This window comes from Chenopodium quinoa, unplaced genomic scaffold (assembly GCF_001683475.1).
Source record: "Chenopodium quinoa cultivar QQ74 unplaced genomic scaffold, ASM168347v1, whole genome shotgun sequence".
Classification (NCBI taxonomy): domain Eukaryota; kingdom Viridiplantae; phylum Streptophyta; class Magnoliopsida; order Caryophyllales; family Amaranthaceae; genus Chenopodium; species Chenopodium quinoa.
In genome coordinates this window covers 15,705,709-15,723,797 of record NW_018742204.1, presented here as the reverse complement: position 1 = coordinate 15,723,797, position 18,089 = coordinate 15,705,709, and the positions used below count along the sequence as shown (strand labels likewise).

Here is an 18,089-nt window from a genome sequence, read left to right as displayed (position 1 = left end):
CAAAAAATAAAAAACCAAAAATCAATTAAAGCTACTACTGACCTAATGTTGATCTTTCCAAAATAAAGACATCATTTAACAATCACCATTGAAAATGTTAACATACAAAAACATAACACCATAAAAAAGGTAGTGGTACAGATGCAATAAAGACTGAAAGGATAACAAGCAGACTAGTAGAGGTTATGAGATGTCAAGGCTTAAGAGTAAAATTATGGAGATTATGAGATTAATGAGTTTTTTTTTTTCAACAATAGATTTAAAAGGTACATAAATTTAATTAGCACCCAAAGATCCATCAATTGTGTCAAAAGAGGTTGGAGTGCCTAAGATGCATCAGTATTAAAGTGCCTTAGCAAAATTTCCTAGCCTATAACCATGAAGGCAATGAAGCACACTAGTACAAATCAATGAAAACTAGAAAATATAATGTCCAAGACAAAATCCTAATAGTAAATCTAGACCAATGAAGCCTTATGTTTCGATACAAGATCAATGTACACCAAACTTTACAATCAAAACAACATAATAGGATTAACTAATCTTGAATTGAGAATGATGGGATTACAACAATACAGAAAAACACACTAATAAAACATTCTTTTAAATGGTATCTTTGACCTTTATATGGAGCAAGAAAACCCTCACAATTCGTATACCCCGCATCAGCCAAATAATAGTTACCTTCAAAGTTATTGAAAAAAAATAATTACTTCCAACCAAAACTAATAAAACATATACACTCACAAAAAAGGCCTTCACTTACCTCGAGGTACTCTAAAACCGTTTGGTCTAGAAAGAGCATTTCGAAGTACACGCATATCATGGGCCGAGCCTTCCCAACCAGGAAGAACATAAATAAATTGCATATTAGGTGCACAAACACCCAATACATTCATAGCAATCGTTCCTTTTCTTGCTCTATACTTTGGTCGTTCTTGTGAAGGCACATTTACATTAATGTAAGTCCCATCTAATGCCCCTAAACAATTCTACAAAAATAGGAAAAAATATTACTTACAAACAAGCAAAAATAAGAAAATCCTAGCAAAATTTAGGGGCTTTGAAAATACCAATACCTTGAAGGATTTCCACCTTTCATCTTCACAATCATCCAATATTGGTGTGGGATTGTAAAGTAGTACTTCATGCAACTTGAGAAAAGCCCTTAGACAAAGGTGAAATTGTCGGCTCACGGTTTCTCCACTTCTATAGAAGTAATGTCCAATAGACCTATTCTTCTTATGATGAGCCAACGTGTATAAAAACATGGCTACTATCTTTTGAAGCGACATGTTTTTTGTTGCACTCAAACCCCAATGTCTCTAAGCATCTCACAAATAATATTGAAAGTTTTTCTATTAACGCGAAGCTCACTCTTGCATTTCACATCACTCTCCCTATAAAGCCCTCTCAATACTAACATCCGTAACAATTTTTTGTTTCTTTTCCTATCTTTTATTTGAACCCCCCTTATTGTAACAACGCTAATTATATACCACATCCAATACATCATCAACATAATAATAACCATTGCAATTACTATTTGTATTTGTTTTAGCTTTTTCTTCCTTATAGAACGCATAAGTCGAGGCATTGTACAAGAAACACAGAAAATAAATGGCAATTGAACCTGATAAACGGCAAAACAATAGTTATATCAATCTCTAGTTAATCAAATAACAAATATTGTCAACCAAATCATGAGGAGTAAACTAGTCAAGAAACAAGCAAAATTAAGCAAAAAACCATGGTCTATATACTCAAAATAGTAGCAGTAACTTTCTCACTGTAATGCATACACATATGGAGCAAAATAAGACATGTATAGCACCAGAAAACCATGGTCTATATACTCAAAATAGTAGCAGCAACTTTCTCATCGTAATGCATACATATGGAGCAAAATAAGACATGTTCAGCACCACCAATAATCTATTACATTCATAACATAGATATAATTACCAAATGAAGAAATTATACAAAACTCCAATGTTTGTTAAATAATTTCAAATGAATTGAAGCTTAAAACAATAACATTCGTAGCTGAAACTTGAAGTAATTATAATAATACAATCAAAAATCAAACAAAAACAACTTTCTGAAGATTGCAATTGAACACGCAAGTTATTAATTCATACCAAAAAACGCAAAAATTGATACTACATGAACCGTAGAAATTGAACGAAAACAACTTTCTGAAGTTGCAATTGAACACGCAAGTGATAAATTCATACCAAAAACGCAAAAATTGATACTACATGAACCCTAGAAATTGAATGAGAGAAATGAAGATAGCAAACCTGTGATAATTTCTGAAGATTTGCAGAAGAAAATCGAAAATTTAGGAGTAAGATCTGGAGAATTGCAGCTTCCTTGTAGAATCGTCGAAATTTTTTGGGAATTTTCAGAGAATTATCAAGCAAGTGAAGAGGAGAGAGAAGAATTTTCTTTATTTTTTGTGTTAGAGGAAGGAAAGGGGATTTGTTTCCTCACCTATTACAGGGGAAACAATTGGGTGGATTGGGTTACCCCTAACTAACGGTTTGTGTTACTTTAGTCCGTAACCAAACACTATAACGGAAACGCTAATATGATTCCGTTTCCATCCCTATAAAATCCCTATACCAAACACCCCCTTAGTATATTAGAGAAGGGGGAAAAAACAGAGATGCACTCGCGTCGTATGTATAATAAACATGCTAGCCAATACATATTTATGGCTAGGTTTGTGTACTTTGTTACACGAGGTTCAACGTGTTACGTGTTTTTTTTTTTAAAAATTACAATAATCATTGAACATTACCGTTAAGCAAAAGAGCTTGAACCATAAAAAAATTGAAGCTCCAACTCCAAGAAACAAATAACAAATAAATTAACTTCAAAAAACCGCTAATTTTCATGCGTAAAATAAATTCTCCAAATAAGTTATTCATTATCATGTGTATTATGAGCATTGTGTATTCGAATGCATCGTTTTAACTGTAACAGACACCTTGAAAAAAAAAAAAATCAAGTCATTCTCATTTGCAAAAACGTTCAATTTTGAGTCCCCACTACTTTTAGGATCCCAAATGTCAATTTTCCTTCCTCCCCACACCCTAAGCACATCCACCCTTATTTTGGGCTAAAAAAACAACTACAAAGCAAAACCCCCATCAATTAGCTTCATTCTGTATTCGGCTGCTTAGCTTTCTTGTCCCAAATTGAGTGCTTTACCATTTTCCAATAAACTCTTTTCTACCTTTCTTTATTTCATCATGCTATATTATGCCTCATTATGCTTCACTAATCTTTTTGCAAAGTAGTCTCTTAATTATGATTACTCTTTATTAGCTACCCCAAAATATATACCCTCCCACCAAATTAAACAAACCCAACTTTACAATATTGTTTTCATCTCTTTGAAGGTCAGTCCAAATTATGGTTTCTACTTCTCCTGAACCTAAGGTATGAAAATGGTTATAACATGCATATATTTTATAATCCTTATTATATAAATGTATATATAATTCTGCTGAATTCATGAACCCATGCAAATGTTCTACTGATGAATTGTATGAATCCTAACATTTGTCGTCAAAAACTTAATATTTGTACAGGAAGTATTTTCTGTTGACGAGTGTCAGGACAAGGGTCCTCCTCGTCGAGCCAAATGGTGGTACTCAACCTTCCACACCGTCACCGCCATGGTCGGTGCCGGTGTTCTTAGCCTCCCTTATGCCATGGCTTACTTAGGATGGTAAATTTTTACTACTAGAACTTATTGATTTATTTTCCTTACATTTTTTTCATGTACCTGTCTGAAATCAGTTGTTACATAACTTTCATTTGTTGTTGGCAGTCTATAAGACACAAAATTGACATTTATTTAATTCTCATCAAGCAAAGGTTTATATATATATATATATATATATATATATATATATATATATATATATATATATATATATATATAGAGGTGGCCAGTGGGCCGGGTTGGACCCAGCCCACCCTAACTCGCACGGCTGGTGGGTCACGTGGGTCCGACCCGGTTTCAATCCGGCACAGCCCGGCACAGCTCGGATTTAATCCGGGTTGTGTCGTGGGTCCAAAATTTTCGACACAACCCATTTCAACCCAGCTCAGTTTAACCCGTTTGATTCGACCCAAATCGCACAACCCGTTTTGACTCATTTAATTCGACACACCTAGCCCGTGAACCCACCTAACCCGACCCACCTGGCACAACCCAGCCCGCACGGCCCACCCGCACGAATGACCCACCCAACCCGCACGAGCCAACCCACCTAACCCGCACGCATGACCCACCCAACCCGCACGCATGACCCACCCAACCCGCACGGCCGGCACAACCCGCACGGCCCGCACAGCCCGCACAATTCGCACGACCCGCACGGCCCGCACGGCCTAACATCCATTTTAAAAAAAAAACGGCTAGTTTTTTGTATCTAACGGCTAGTTTTTTGTATCTAACGGCTAGTTTTTTAAGTGTATGATCATCCATTCTATTTTTCCTATAAATACCAATTCCATTTCACTCAAATTTCCACACAAATTCAAGCTTTCTTTCTCTCTTACTTAAAAATTCTTATTGTTCTCAAATTCTCAAGTGTTATATAGAGTTATATTTTTGTTAAAAAAAATCTCCTTAATATTATTATTAGTATTCTTAAGATTCTAAAAAAAAAAAGTTCTTCTCCATATTATAATTAGTAATCATACAAAAAAAAATGAGCTCAAGAGGAGGAATGGGAAGGAGTCAAAGTGGTGGTCGAAGTGGTAGCCAAAGGAGTGGTGGTGCAAATTTTTCGTATGAAATTAATACGGAAAATTTAAACCAATTTGTCAATGAATATGGAGATTATGGTTTAGGAGATAGGCAAAATATTCAAACGTCTCCACCACAACATTTCTCCCACGAGTCCCACCAATCATCAAGTTCAACTATGCCACCTCCATCGCAACCAACATCTCAACCTTCATCTCAAGGTAATTTCTAATTAAATTTTTATTGTTATGAATATTTAAAAAAACTATTATTAATGATTATAAAGTTAGTTTAGTTTCCAATTTTCTATGATTTACAATTAGTTAATTACCATGAAAAATGCGTTTAAATAAGTATAATTAAAATATTTAAAATTTAAAAGCTTATTTTCATGAATAGCATTTAAAAATTAATTTTAATAATTTGATTTATGAAAGGTGGTGGCGGTGAAAGTAGAGGTCGAGCACATTTTTCTTGGTTAAAGTTTAAATAATTTGATTTAAAAATGCGTTTAAATAAGTATAATTAATTCTTTTGTTCGTGATGTTTTAAATGCTTTTGATAGTGCAACTCATATTTTCTCTTATATTTATGAGCCTAACGTTCATTTAGTCATAATTGAGTGTGTTAAAGTTGTTCACACCATCGAAGAGCATATGAAGATTGATGGACTTCGTCCCGTTCTTGATAGCATGAAACGTAAGTGGCATACTTATTTTAGTGAATTTCCAATCATTTATGGAATTGCTGCTATTCTTGACCCCGGTGTCAAAGCTGAAGGTTTGGAAAATCTTTTAGAATTTTATTATACAAGTTTAAGTATCGATTATGATGTTAGTGAATATATTAACAAATGCAAATCTGTTTTGGGAGACCTTTATGATCATTATGCATCTATTTATGGTTTTGATTTGGCAACACCAACTACTACTAGCACTTCCGATTCTAGATTTGGTTTTCTTGATAAAGTTATGAAAAAAAAACACAAAGCATCTACATCATTCTCATCATCATCTTCTTCAACACTTGCTATTAATGATTATTTGTCATATCAACATGAGACCAACAACAACTTTCAAATTATAAAATGGTGGCAAGAACATAAAAAAAGTTTTCCTATATTGGCGAGAATTGCAAAAGATATACTTGCAGTTCCCGCTTCATCTGTTGCTTCCGAGTCTGCTTTTAGTGCAGGTAGAAGAGTGTTAGATGAAAAAAGATCTCGCTTAACTCCGGAAAGCATTCAAATTTGTGTTTGTAAGAAAGATTGGGATCAAGCTGAAAGAAGAACTCAAGGTTTAAAGGAAGACGAAGACGATGAAGATGATCCTGTGATGATATTGGAGTCGTCAACGGATGATGCAGCTTCCGGGGATGATGATGCAACAAACATGGGTGGCTAGAAAAGTCTAAATCAGGTACGCTAAGAACTACGTGGGCTTTGATTCTTTCGGGATACGTAGGCAACTTATTTTTCGAAAATTACAATTTAATTGCAAAATTAAATTTTAGTTTTCTAAAGATAGGTCCAAGCCCCCCCCCCCAAATTTCAAAAGAAGTACAATATAAGAACTACGCTGGCTTTGATTCCTTATTTTATAATATAAGGATACGTAGGCATCTTAATTAAGAGCAAGCCATCAAATTGTTAATTTTGTAAAAATTAAAACACCACACAACCCACCCGACCCTAACCCACGAACCCACCCGACCCTAACCCACGAACCCACCCGACCCTAACCCACAAACCCACCCGACCCTAACCCACCTAACCCACAAACCCACCCGACCCTAACCCACTAACCCACCCGACCCTAACCCACCTAACCCACAAACCCACCCGACCCTAACCCACTAACCCACCCTTCGACCCACCCTAACTCACTAACCCACCTTGACCCGTCTAACCCACGAACCTAGCTCGACCCACCCATGACCCGTCTAACCCACAAACCCAGCTCGACCCACCCACGATCCGTCTAACCCACAAACCCAGCTCGACCCACCCACGACTCGTCTAACCCACGAACCTAACCCTGGTGTGTCCAACTTCTCCGACCCAACCCACGACCCGGCCCACCCTACCCTACGTGTGTCGTGCCGTGTGTCATGAAACCCCAACCCGCGACCCACCTAACCCTAACCCAGCTCGCACGACTCGCACGGTGGACACCTCTATATATATATATATATATATATATATATATATATATATATATATATATATATATATATATATATATATATATATATATATATATATATATATATATATATATATATATATATATATATATATATATATATATATCTTGCTGAAAACATGCATTGAAATAAGGAAAATATTTCAATAGTTACCATAAAATTGTAGTTGTTATAAATATGTTAAATCATACCTTTATTTCTTGGGGGCAATCGTGTCCATTAATTTACTTGACAATTGACATTAAGTTTTGTTTCAATTGTTTGGAAAGTATTCCCAAAAAAAAAAAAAAAAAAAAAAATAATAATAAATTACTTGTCTACAGAATCTAACGAGGCCTCATATGATTATATTTTTCCTAACGTTAAATAAAAAAACAATCAAAGGGTCTTTCGAAAAAAAAAGACAATCAAAGGAATATATGTGAATAGTATAAAGTTTTAACATTAAGGACCTCTTCTCTTCGGCTTTATTAATTTCAGTTTAGTTCATCTCTAATCAGTTCACTTCAATCAGTTCAGTTCAGCTCCAATCAGTTCAATTTAGTTAGTTCATTTCATTTTTACTTTCCTTTTCTCATAAAATATTCAGTTTAGCTCAGCTCCAGTTCAGTTCAATTTAATTCAGCTCAGTTCAGTTTAATTCAACTCATTTCTGTAAATCAAAACAGGCACTAAGATTAAAAACGAATGAAGTATATTCTTAAAACAAAGCTAACAAAATACTTATATTGATAATGTTTAATCATGATAACTCCCTTATTCTTTTTTTATCTTTCTACAAGAGTAAATTATGCAAAACATTATACATACTTCCGTTAAATGTTATGTGCAACTCTGGGGTTTTATTTGTGAGATATAAAATATTTCAAAACTGCAGATAACATTTAACGAAGGTAGTATTAGGTATATAATTTTGCTAGGTGCGAACTAGGAATTGACATGTTGGTCTATCAAAAATAACTTCTAGATACTTATATAACACTTGTTATTGGTTGTTTAATTGATTAACATAAAATTGCGAAATGATAACTATTACTACGTAAAAAAGACAAAATCAAAATCTGATTTAGAATGTGGCACTATCACAAAATTGTATTTCACTAAAAAAAAAAATAAAAAAAATTGGGTACTATTGTTTCTATGTTCAACCAAACAATCACTTATATGTACGGAGTAGTATATAAAATGGACAAATCACCTGGTATACAAATACTTGGTATTTTAGTTATAATACCTTTTTTAAATTTTCCAATTTCATTGGTTTACGGCTATACAAGGCCTCAATTCTAAATAATGTTACAGGGGACCAGGGACTGTAGTAATGATACTATCATGGTGCATCACTCTGAATACAATGTGGCAAATGATACAGCTGCATGAATGTGTTCCCGGGACACGCTTCGACCGGTACTACGACCTCGGTAAATACGCCTTTGGGCCAAAGCTCGGCCCTTGGGTGGTGCTCCCTCAGCAGCTGATTGTTCAAGTGGGATGTGATATTGTGTACATGGTCACTGGAGGAAAATGCCTCAAGAATTTCATGGAAATAGCATGCACCAACTGTGTTGAGCTTAGGCAGTCTTATTGGATCATCATTTTTGGGTCAATCCATTTCTTCCTTTCTCAACTCCCTAACTTCAATTCTGTTTCTGCTGTTTCTTTAGCTGCTGCTGTTATGTCACTCAGGTATTTTATACAGATATACTACACTATTAATTTGGTTTAATTTGTTATGTCTTATTCAAATATGTAATTTGGTTTACATACTTTACTATGATTAGTTGATTGCCATAGATTTTGGAAACCTTAATTTTTATAAAGTAGAATAGATACCTAAAAGATTCTTAGTTGGTGAAAGATAATTTTGTCACTTTGAGTAGCTTAATTTAACAAGATAACTTACTCAAAACCAACTATAGTAAGGTAAACTATCACTTAGCTTGTCGCACTCAAATGACCAAATTAGCCTTATTTAGCTTCGTGTTTTTGATGTTGTAGACGAGATTTGACCATCAATTTTGAGCACCACTTTCAAGACTTTACCAACTAAGCTAGTTGACATCCACAAACCACAACTATACTTTATATTATTGATTTATCGGGATTGCTATTCTGAACTCGCTGCACTTAAATGACCAAATTAGCCTTATTTAGCTTCATATTGTTACTGATGTAGACAAGATTTTATTATTAATTTTGAGTAACACTTTCAAGACTTTACCAACTAAGCTAGCTGACATCTGTAACTTTGCTTTTTATATTATTGATTTATGGGGATTGCTATTGCTAAAAAGATGTGCTGCTTAAAAGGCCTCATTTTCGTGAAAAAATTGTACTCTTTTGTATACATAAATTTAATTGATAACACTATTCTGTTGCTGAAGATATGATTTTGCAATTGAAACTTGCAGTTATTCAACAATAGCATGGGTAGGTTGCTTAGCCAAAGGTCAAATTGAGAATGTGAACTATGGTTACAAAAAAACAAGCAACGTTGACTTCATGTTCAGAGTCTTCAATGCACTAGGACAAATTTCATTTGCCTATGCTGGACATGCTGTTGTGCTTGAAATCCAGGCCACCATGCCATCCACTCCTGAGAGACCATCGAAGGTATCGATGTGGAAAGGCGCCTTAGGTTCCTATTTCGTAAATGCACTCTGCTATTTTCCTGTGGCATTTATAGGTTACTGGGCATTTGGTCAAGATGTTGATGACAATGTGTTGGTAGGACTCAAGAAGCCTGGTTGGCTTATCGCCTCTGCTAATCTGATGGTCGTCATCCATGTCATTGGCAGCTATCAGGTAATACTTTTTGTGTATCTAATTTATGCAGGATCTCGGTAAAGCACCAGTGTACAGCCTGAAACCTTACAAAAATCACGAAAAATAAGTCTTAGATAAGCTCATCTAAATTCAATTTACATCTAAATTATGTTCAGATAATGAAAAGTATGTTGTGAATAAGGGCTATTAAGTTCAAATACTGTAAAGCCTATATCCAAAATAGGATCAGTGTTATTTATAAGGCTAAAGACTCCATTAGTCATTTGATTGTAAGTCTGACTTTATTAAGATGAGATTAATGTATGCAGGTATATGCAATGCCCATCTTTGATATGCTCGAGAATTTGATGATAAACAAACTAAAATTCCCACCAGGACTTACTCTTCGACTCATTACTCGAACAATCTATGTTGGTAATTTGACTAAATTTTTTATCTTCACAGCTAACCTCAATTTTTTTACAGCAATTTTTTCCAATGACCATAGTCATGATTGATCACTACACATGCCTTGTTGCCTTGCAGGGTTAACATTATTTCTTGGAGTCACTTTCCCTTTCTTTGGGGATCTCCTCGGTTTCTTTGGTGGATTTGGCTTTGCTCCAACCGCGTACTTTGTAAGCTCTTCATGTGTTCTATATATCTTATTCATGTTAAACCCCTGACAAAAAACAGAGTTTTAACTTTGCTGAGGGACATCGTTGCAGCTTCCTTGTGTCATTTGGCTCGTAATCAAGAAACCAAAGAGATTTAGCGCTTCTTGGTTCATCAACTGGGTACGCCTTTTGAGCATTTTCTCGTTGATTATGCATACTATATTATGCTAAACATATTAAATCATTGGATAAACTACCATTTCATTTGTATTATTTTTCAGGCATGTATAATCATTGGGGTGCTCATCATGCTGGCATCAACCATCGGAGGGCTTCGAAACATCGTTATGGACTCCTCCTCTTACTGCTTCTACTCCTAAGTAGAACATAATCTTTGTAAGACTGCAAGAGCTAAGACAAGCAAATGATCCATCATTGTAGATCATCGTACATTCGTACCCAGACGATGACTTTGCTTGATTATCTCGATCTAGATAAGGATAAATGATGTGCTGATAGATTTCAAGATAGAAAAATTTAGAGTTGAAATGTAGGTGTCAAATTAATCAAGAACATATGTTCAAAGTTAAATGAGTTAAAACTTGTACGGTATGTTATATCACCTTACTAGTTAGTAGTTACTAATAAAGTTGTATCTTTAGTCTACACCAATGGATTCAACATCACATACATCATAAACTTACTTACCAAAAGTTTGAAATTAATTACCAAGTAATTAATTCTCATGACATAATCAATGTGAAGACATTCAACACGTCTATCATGAATATAACATTGGCCTTTACAACACTACTATCTCCTCTTTAGCACATGAAATTTCAAACCACAGCAAATAAGTGCGCAAGGGGTAAATTCAAGTTTCTCTTTGAGATAAATGCTGTGAATAAATCTCCTCTCACAATTTAATCATTTTTTCTTTTATTTTTTAAATGATAAAAGTAAAATAATAAAGTGGCATAGATTTCAACACATAAGGTTGTGAGAGGATATAAATTAGAATGTTTATCTCTGATATCAACTGGGGCTCCCTCGTGCGCAAGTAGTATTAAAACATTTGTTGTGACTAATATATTGCAACATGAGTGCCCAAATTACAATTTAAATAATATCTTAGATCACTTTGTTGAGAATTTTAATTTTATTATACCTTTTTAAATAATACTAAATAGGTGGTATGAGTGTGGAACTCAATTCAGGAAGAGTAAGATTTTAAGAAAAAATGGTTTAGGTAAATTGTTAAATTGAGAATTTACAAAAACGGATAGAAATATGTTGCAACCTGACAAGTAAATTGCAAATGATGAGGTACAATACAATATTACATATTCTTATACGTGGTTGGTCACATGATGTGGCCAGCCATTATAATAAGGATTACTTCATTAGTGTTGTAGAGTTTACTCGGTTAGTTTACAAGAGCTATATTGTCAATGTTAAAGGAAATTACTCGGACAATGTTTTAGTCAGGGGCGGAGCCGGGGGGCTGGTGAAGCCCCCGGCCCCCGTGGCCTAATCGCCAACCCCTTTATTTTTAAATCTGCCCCCCTAAATAAATAGTATAAAATGTTAATTTCTGTTATAGTTATAGTTATAGTTATAGTGATGTTAAGTTATTAGCTCAATTGGTTATATCCTTATAGTTGCCAATGCTAGACCCAAGTTCAAATCTTATAAGCCTCAATTGCTTTTTTTTTTTTTTTTTTTTTTTTGCTTGTGTAGTTACATTTATATATTAACTAGTAAATTTTTTTTTTATTTTTTATTTATTTTTTGAGAACTGCTAGTCAAATTTAATTAATACCAGTGCATAAAAAAAACTTTTACAATAAGAAAAGTCGTATATACAATTATTCATTACTATTTTACTTAAGAAAATTTGTCAAAAAAAAACCTTTTAAAAGCACCATTTTGTGAAAACAAAAACCTTTTAAAAGATTTTTGGTTACAAAAAACCACCATGTTTATTTTTTTTTTGCGAGAGGAAACCAATTTACTTAATTACCCTCTAATTTACTTAATTAATCTCTAATTTCCTCGCAATTCTTCTAATTAGGCTCTAACCCACTAAATTACTAAATAATTAGATTTAATTTATATATAAACAAACCACCTCCTCCCCTTCCCCATCCCTTTCCCCCTCCCTTGGTAGCAACCCCTTCTCTCATCGGACCCGTCGCCACACCTCTGGTGACTTATCTCCACCGTCGGCCGACCCTCTCTTTCCCCCTTATCCCTACCGGCGATCACCACCTTTTTTATTTTGAAAAACCCTAGAAAATCGATTTGGGGGTATTTAATTTCGTGCTTTTTCCTTGCAATTGATGCTTGTTTTGTCTTTGATTATGTATCTACATGATGCTAGGGTGATTTAGAAGCAAATTGCAATTGATTTGGACTTGATTTGAGCTTGTAGTAGTAAACTAGAGCCAAAAATTCAATGGGAGGTGGTGGTTGCCGACGGGGATAAGGGGAGAGGAAGGGTCGGGCGGTGGTGGTGATAGGTCGCCGGAGGTGGGTCATTTGGACAGTGGGTTCGGTGGGGGAAGGGATTACTGCCAAGGGAATTGAAGGGGAAGGGAAGGGGGTGGTTGGAGTGGTGGTTTTTTTTTATTAAAAATTAAATCTAATTATAAAGTAAATTGGTAGGTTAGAAGTCAATTAGAAGAAATTGGAGGGAATTAGAGATTAATTAAGTAAATTAGAGGGTAATTAAGAAAATAGGTTTCCTCTAGCAAAAATAATGAACGTGATGGTGTTTTGAAACAAAATGGTTTTAAAAGGTTTTTTTTTCCGCAAAATGGTGGTTTTAAGAGGTTTTTTCTGACACATTTGCCTTTTACTTAATATGTAGTATAAGTCTTGGCCCCCCTAAATTTTATTTCCTGGCTTCACTCCAGATTTTAGAGGTTACTCGATCTATATTATAAGAGTTACCCGACCGATATTATAGGGGTTACTTTATTCTGGTATAAGTGGCCACATACTATGGGTAGCCATGTATAAAACACTCTGAGGGCTCGTTTGGTTGAAGGTAGGAATTGCAAATTCCTTGAAAAATTTATTTTCCATGAAATTGAACTTCCTAAGAAATTCTAAAAATTGTTTGGTTAACTAAGGGGAGGTGGAAATTCCCATGAGAAATTCCACTTACCTAGGTCCCCCTACGTAATTAACTTCCCCCATTTTGTGGGAAATGAAAATTCATGGGAATTTCTACTTCCCATGAATTTGTTAACCAAACAACTTCAAAAAATTTCAATTCCTATAATTTCCAAATTCCCATATTTTTCTTTGACAACCAAACAACCCCTGATATTTATCTATTGTATAACCCGATTACCCGCTTTACATAAAACTTTGATTAAAAATTGCCTCAAAAAAATAAAACTTTGATGAAAAAAATAAATAAATAAATAAAATGAGACCCAGAAAATGGGTAGTGGACAAATGAGAAAAATGAAAGGCAAAGGCATCAGACTCATACACGCGCACAGCACGGCCATCACAATTTACACAAATTCTCAACACAAAATCTGACACACACAAACACTGTGAACTTGCGAAGAGGAGAGAGATAACTCCATACACCCAACAAAGCTTCTCTCTAATGGAGACTGCGATTATTGCCAGATTAGCTCTTTCCCCCAACCATGTTCTTAACCCTATTTCCGGTATTTTCTCTTTCAACCCCCTTTTTTTTTTTGTTAATTAAGCTTCTAATTTATTGACTCTTTTGTTATTGCATTGTTATTTACATTACATTTGATTGAATTCAACTTTGTTGCTTCAATTTTTTGTTATCTGGAATTTATTGTTTGACTTTATTATTTTGATTGAATGAGCTTTGATTTTCTGGGTTTTGTTATATATATATTGCGTTTTTTTTTTTTTTTTTTTTTTTCTTTTGGTTGTTGTGGATTTTAATTTTTGATGGAAAATGATATACTCTGCCCTAAATTAAGAAATTTAAAGTAAACATTGAGGGTTAATTAAACATTTTTATCATTAATTGATGCGTAATTTTGTCACAATTAAATGTGTATATCAAAATTAACTTTATGCAGTTGATTAACTTTGTGGATCCTTTTTATGCTGCAGTTAGAAGTATATTAGAGCTTTAATTCTCTCTTTCTTCGCTTTTCTCTTACTTTAGTTTGTAAACTTGTTAACACTTTTTCTGTAATTCTTTAGAGTTTTTAATTGGAATTTTCGTGTTTATTAAAATGTTTTTTGGGATTTAGGTGTGGTAATATAGTTGGAGAATCACCTTGCTCCTAGCTTTCTATATAATTTGATTTGCATTGAATTTCGTAGTCATATCTATTTTAGGTTGGAGCTTTATCATTATAATTAGGTGATTCTATAATGATTTGCTCAAGGTAATGAATTCCGCAAATGTAATGCATTGTTGTAAACGTAGATTTAAACTGGGCGTTTGGTCACACTGAAGCCATTCTGTGATGGTTTTACAGTTTGTCATTCCACTAAAAGTTAAGACATAACATGTATTTTTTATAAAAATAATTCTCAACTTCTGTTTTAGGTCGCCTTTAGAAATGTTTATTGCTCTTGAATGTAGCTTAGGTGTATTAAAAAAAAACTCTAAACTCGTGTACGGCATTATAAATGTATAAAATCTCTTATTTCATCACAGAATAAGTGAATAACAATGATGAAGTGAATATATTTCAAATTGCCAATCGGTGCTTCGATGACCATTAAACATGGCGTATCACATTATCACTCATGAGATGTTTCCAACTTCAGGTTTCTTTATCGCAATATGCGAATATCATACCACAGTCTTTTCTAATGATTGGAAATTTCTAGTTGTCTGTGAAAGTCTGGACTCAGTGTGAATGAAAGAGGCTAAGGCTCAAGTCACCTTCTAATGAACAGGCTACTCTCAAGTTTCTGTTTGACATGCTCTTTGGATGCATTATTTTACCTCGTGACTTAAAACAAATTAATAACTTTTGCGGTAGCATTTTCTTTCTAGTTTTTCTTATAGTAAACTTATGCAGATCGGTAATCTGTCGTGTTTTAGTTGCTACGGATTTGGCTTGCAGGAATGCTTGTGTATGTGACTGTGTTCTCTAATCTCTTTGAACGTTGGTTCTAGACTGTATGATAAGGATTATGATAGTTTTTGCTTGGTTGCTTTAGTGATGCAAACTTTGGATGCCCTTTTACCCTTTAAGTCCTCATTGCTTGATTTTTTTTGGATGTTTGATTATTTGGTTTATCTTCACTCATTGGAGCAGTTGACTGTGATTTATTAAAAGAATGTGTTATGTTATTACTGGAATGATCTTTCTGGATTTATGCCCAGGGGATAAACATTATTTTTGTAAAGGATTGTGCCACCACCGCGGATTCCTTATGGCTGTGTCAGCTACTGGATCTTCTAAGGGAGGAGTATTAGACAGACCTGTAATTGAGAAAACTACCCCTGGACGTGAATCTGAGTTTGATCTGAGGTGCTAATACTAATAATGCCTTCCTTTTATATTTGATAACATTAGAAATGCTTCTAACACAAAAATGGAGTTTATCTACTATTTGTACTTGTGCATTTATTGTCGGGAGGGAAATATATATGAGTTATGTTTAGGTGAGTTCACATGGAGTTATTTTGAAGCCTATCTTGTTATCACACGACAGAAAGATGCAAATCTAGAGAAATGAATTTTGGGATTCTGGGTGCATGTAAATTGCAAAATGGCATTGCAAATTGATGAACCTTGTAAACTTTTCATCCCTCTTAAGAAGTGTATCTTTTGGGTCATTTGATGGAAATTAATACTGATTTAGTATATTGAGAATAGTGAAGGATAAATAATTGTTATTTCATCACAAATTATATTCGAACAAGTTAATGGGAGTATGGGACATACCGTATAGGAAAGTGGACAGTCACTTTGAGTCTGAAGTACTATGTTTTATGTTATGGAAATAACTAGAGCTTATTCTGTCTTCTATGATTGGGCTCCACTTTCAAGGAGCAATAAGTGACTTGATGCATCTAGTCTACTCTTTCCTTACTCTTGGAGACTATAGCCCTTAGCTGGTTTATACTATTGCCTTTCAGGTTCATCATTAATTGGTTATTTATATGTGTTGAACAGTCTGTTAGGATGTAAAGAAAATAAGGTTATGTTTGTCCTTAGAAGTGCTCTTAAATCATGTAGAGGTACTGCAACTCTGGAGAGTAAGGGATGGTTTTGTGCGATTTGACCTTTTGAGAGAGAGATTGCAAAAGGTTGTTCATTGATAATTTTTTGTTGTCCTTCCCTCTTCAAGGTATTTGTTAGATATAGTTTAATAAGTGCTGCTCTTTTGAAAAACTGTAACATTCCGAATAATGTTATTATTTATTTATTTTTTATTTCTCGTCTGAGTTTCAACGATTTGTAAGATGGGAAAAAAAAAACCGAGGAAGTTCAAAAAAAAAAACCCAATTCAGGGTCTAAAAGACAGGCCTTGCTATTTTGTGGCAGGGAGGAGAAAGTTAGCAAATAGGATTTCTGTGTATTTGGGTAAGGGCATAATCTTGAAGTAGATCGATTGCTCTATTAAGAAGCTAATATTATAGTTTTTTTTTTAATCTAATAATGGTAATATTTTAAAGGTCAAGTAAAATCCGTTTTATAACGTTCTTGTCCTTGTCCTTGTCTAAACCATTTTTCTATGCTGAATATACTTGTTATCATATATGAGACTCATCAGTAGGTTCTTGTCCAAACTGCTGAATTTGGGTAAGAGCATATTCTTGAAGTCAATCAATCGCTCTAATAAGAAGCTAATAATATAGTGTTTTTTTATTTAATAATAATGGTAATATTTTATAGGTCAAGTAAAATCTGTTTATGATGTTCTTGTCCTTATCTAAACCAATTTTATATAGTGAATATACTTGTGTTATCGTATATGAGACTCATCCATAGGTTCTTGTCCTATCTGCTGAATTGAACTTGCGAGACTTGAAAATATCTCTGTTGACAAGATTTAAATCCCATAATTCTGTTTTGTTTTAGGAAAACAAGGAAAATAGCTCCTCCATATCGTGTACTACTGCACAATGACAACTTCAACAAAAGGGAATATGTTGTGCAAGTACTGATGAAGGTTATACCCGGAATGACAGTCGACAACGCTGTAAACATCATGCAAGAAGCACACATCAATGGCATGTCAGTGGTTATAATATGTGCTCAGGCTGATGCTGAAGACCATTGTATGCAGCTGAGAGGCAACGGGCTGCTGAGCTCTATTGAACCTGCAGGCAGTGGATGCTGAATTGCGAAAGTGTGAAAGAGAGGCCTTGTGGTTGTGGGAAGGCCAACATAGTTGTATAATGTTTATAAATTACATCTACATATGTACATATCTGGTAGCCATTGCCCATGTGAACCTTGGTTTTTGTTGTGCTCAAATTTAGACAAGATTTATCTTATCAATACATAATATTGCTCTTACTTGACTATTTGGATATTATTGCTTTATAACTTCCAGTTGCAAATGTTTAGTATCAATGAATCGTTATGCAAATCGTTGGCTGTGTCTACAGAGTGCATTGAGAAAATGGCTAATCTTCTTATGCAGATGAATCATAATCAACAGACTCTGCTTGATATACTGTAGGTTGTAAACTCAAAGCATACACCCTCTAAATTGAGATATGTGTAATATTCTTTGAATTGTAGAGT

At 34.3% G+C, this 18,089-nt stretch overlaps 3 protein-coding genes across 4 annotated transcripts; 2 read left to right on the top strand and 1 right to left on the bottom strand.

The window, feature by feature from the left end:
• Nucleotides 1-59: 59 nt before the first annotated feature.
• LOC110693796 (protein ALP1-like) lies at nt 60-1,275 on the bottom strand. The gene is made up of 2 exons (XM_021870969.1): nt 1,080-1,275; nt 60-992 (listed from the first exon to the last, which is right to left on the bottom strand). The coding sequence occupies exons 1-2, from the start codon at nt 1,269-1,271 to the stop codon at nt 759-761; spliced, it is 426 nt and encodes a 141-aa protein (XP_021726661.1). The 5' UTR covers nt 1,272-1,275; the 3' UTR covers nt 60-758.
• Nucleotides 1,276-2,734: 1,459 nt separating this feature from the next.
• On the top strand, nt 2,735-10,976 carry LOC110719826 (lysine histidine transporter-like 6). 2 transcript variants are annotated; one of them, XM_021898817.1, is made up of 8 exons: nt 2,735-3,450; nt 3,603-3,742; nt 8,279-8,662; nt 9,388-9,781; nt 10,072-10,177; nt 10,289-10,380; nt 10,471-10,539; nt 10,641-10,976. In XM_021898817.1, exons 1-8 carry the CDS (start codon nt 3,424-3,426, stop codon nt 10,737-10,739), a joined length of 1,311 nt encoding a protein of 436 aa, XP_021754509.1. In that variant the 5' UTR covers nt 2,735-3,423; the 3' UTR covers nt 10,740-10,976. The 2 variants fall into 2 exon arrangements, with proteins under 2 accessions (XP_021754509.1, XP_021754500.1); XM_021898808.1 differs by lacking the exons at nt 2,735-3,450; nt 3,603-3,742 and adding an exon at nt 6,147-6,189.
• Nucleotides 10,977-13,707: 2,731 nt separating this feature from the next.
• LOC110719815 (ATP-dependent Clp protease adapter protein CLPS1, chloroplastic-like) lies at nt 13,708-17,866 on the top strand. The gene is made up of 3 exons (XM_021898802.1): nt 13,708-14,051; nt 15,713-15,860; nt 17,418-17,866. The coding sequence occupies exons 1-3, from the start codon at nt 13,988-13,990 to the stop codon at nt 17,677-17,679; spliced, it is 474 nt and encodes a 157-aa protein (XP_021754494.1). The 5' UTR covers nt 13,708-13,987; the 3' UTR covers nt 17,680-17,866.
• Nucleotides 17,867-18,089: the final 223 nt, after the last annotated feature.

Coding starts and splice junctions, on each gene's coding strand:
- LOC110719826 (XM_021898817.1), top strand. CDS start 3,424: ATGGTTTCTACTTCTCCTGAACCTAAG. Junction 3,451..3,602: donor CTACTTCTCCTGAACCTAAG/GTATGAAAATGG, acceptor ATATTTGTACAG/GAAGTATTTTCTGTTGACGA. Junction 3,743..8,278: donor GCCATGGCTTACTTAGGATG/GTAAATTTTTAC, acceptor ATAATGTTACAG/GGGACCAGGGACTGTAGTAA.
- LOC110693796 (XM_021870969.1), bottom strand. CDS start 1,271: ATGTTTTTATACACGTTGGCTCATCATAAGAAGAATAGGTCTATTGGA. Junction 993..1,079: donor AAAGGTGGAAATCCTTCAAG/GTATTGGTATTT, acceptor CTATTTTTGTAG/AATTGTTTAGGGGCATTAGA.
- LOC110719815 (XM_021898802.1), top strand. CDS start 13,988: ATGGAGACTGCGATTATTGCCAGATTAGCTCTTTCCCCCAACCATGTT. Junction 14,052..15,712: donor TGTTCTTAACCCTATTTCCG/GTATTTTCTCTT, acceptor ATTTATGCCCAG/GGGATAAACATTATTTTTGT. Junction 15,861..17,417: donor GAATCTGAGTTTGATCTGAG/GTGCTAATACTA, acceptor GTTTTGTTTTAG/GAAAACAAGGAAAATAGCTC.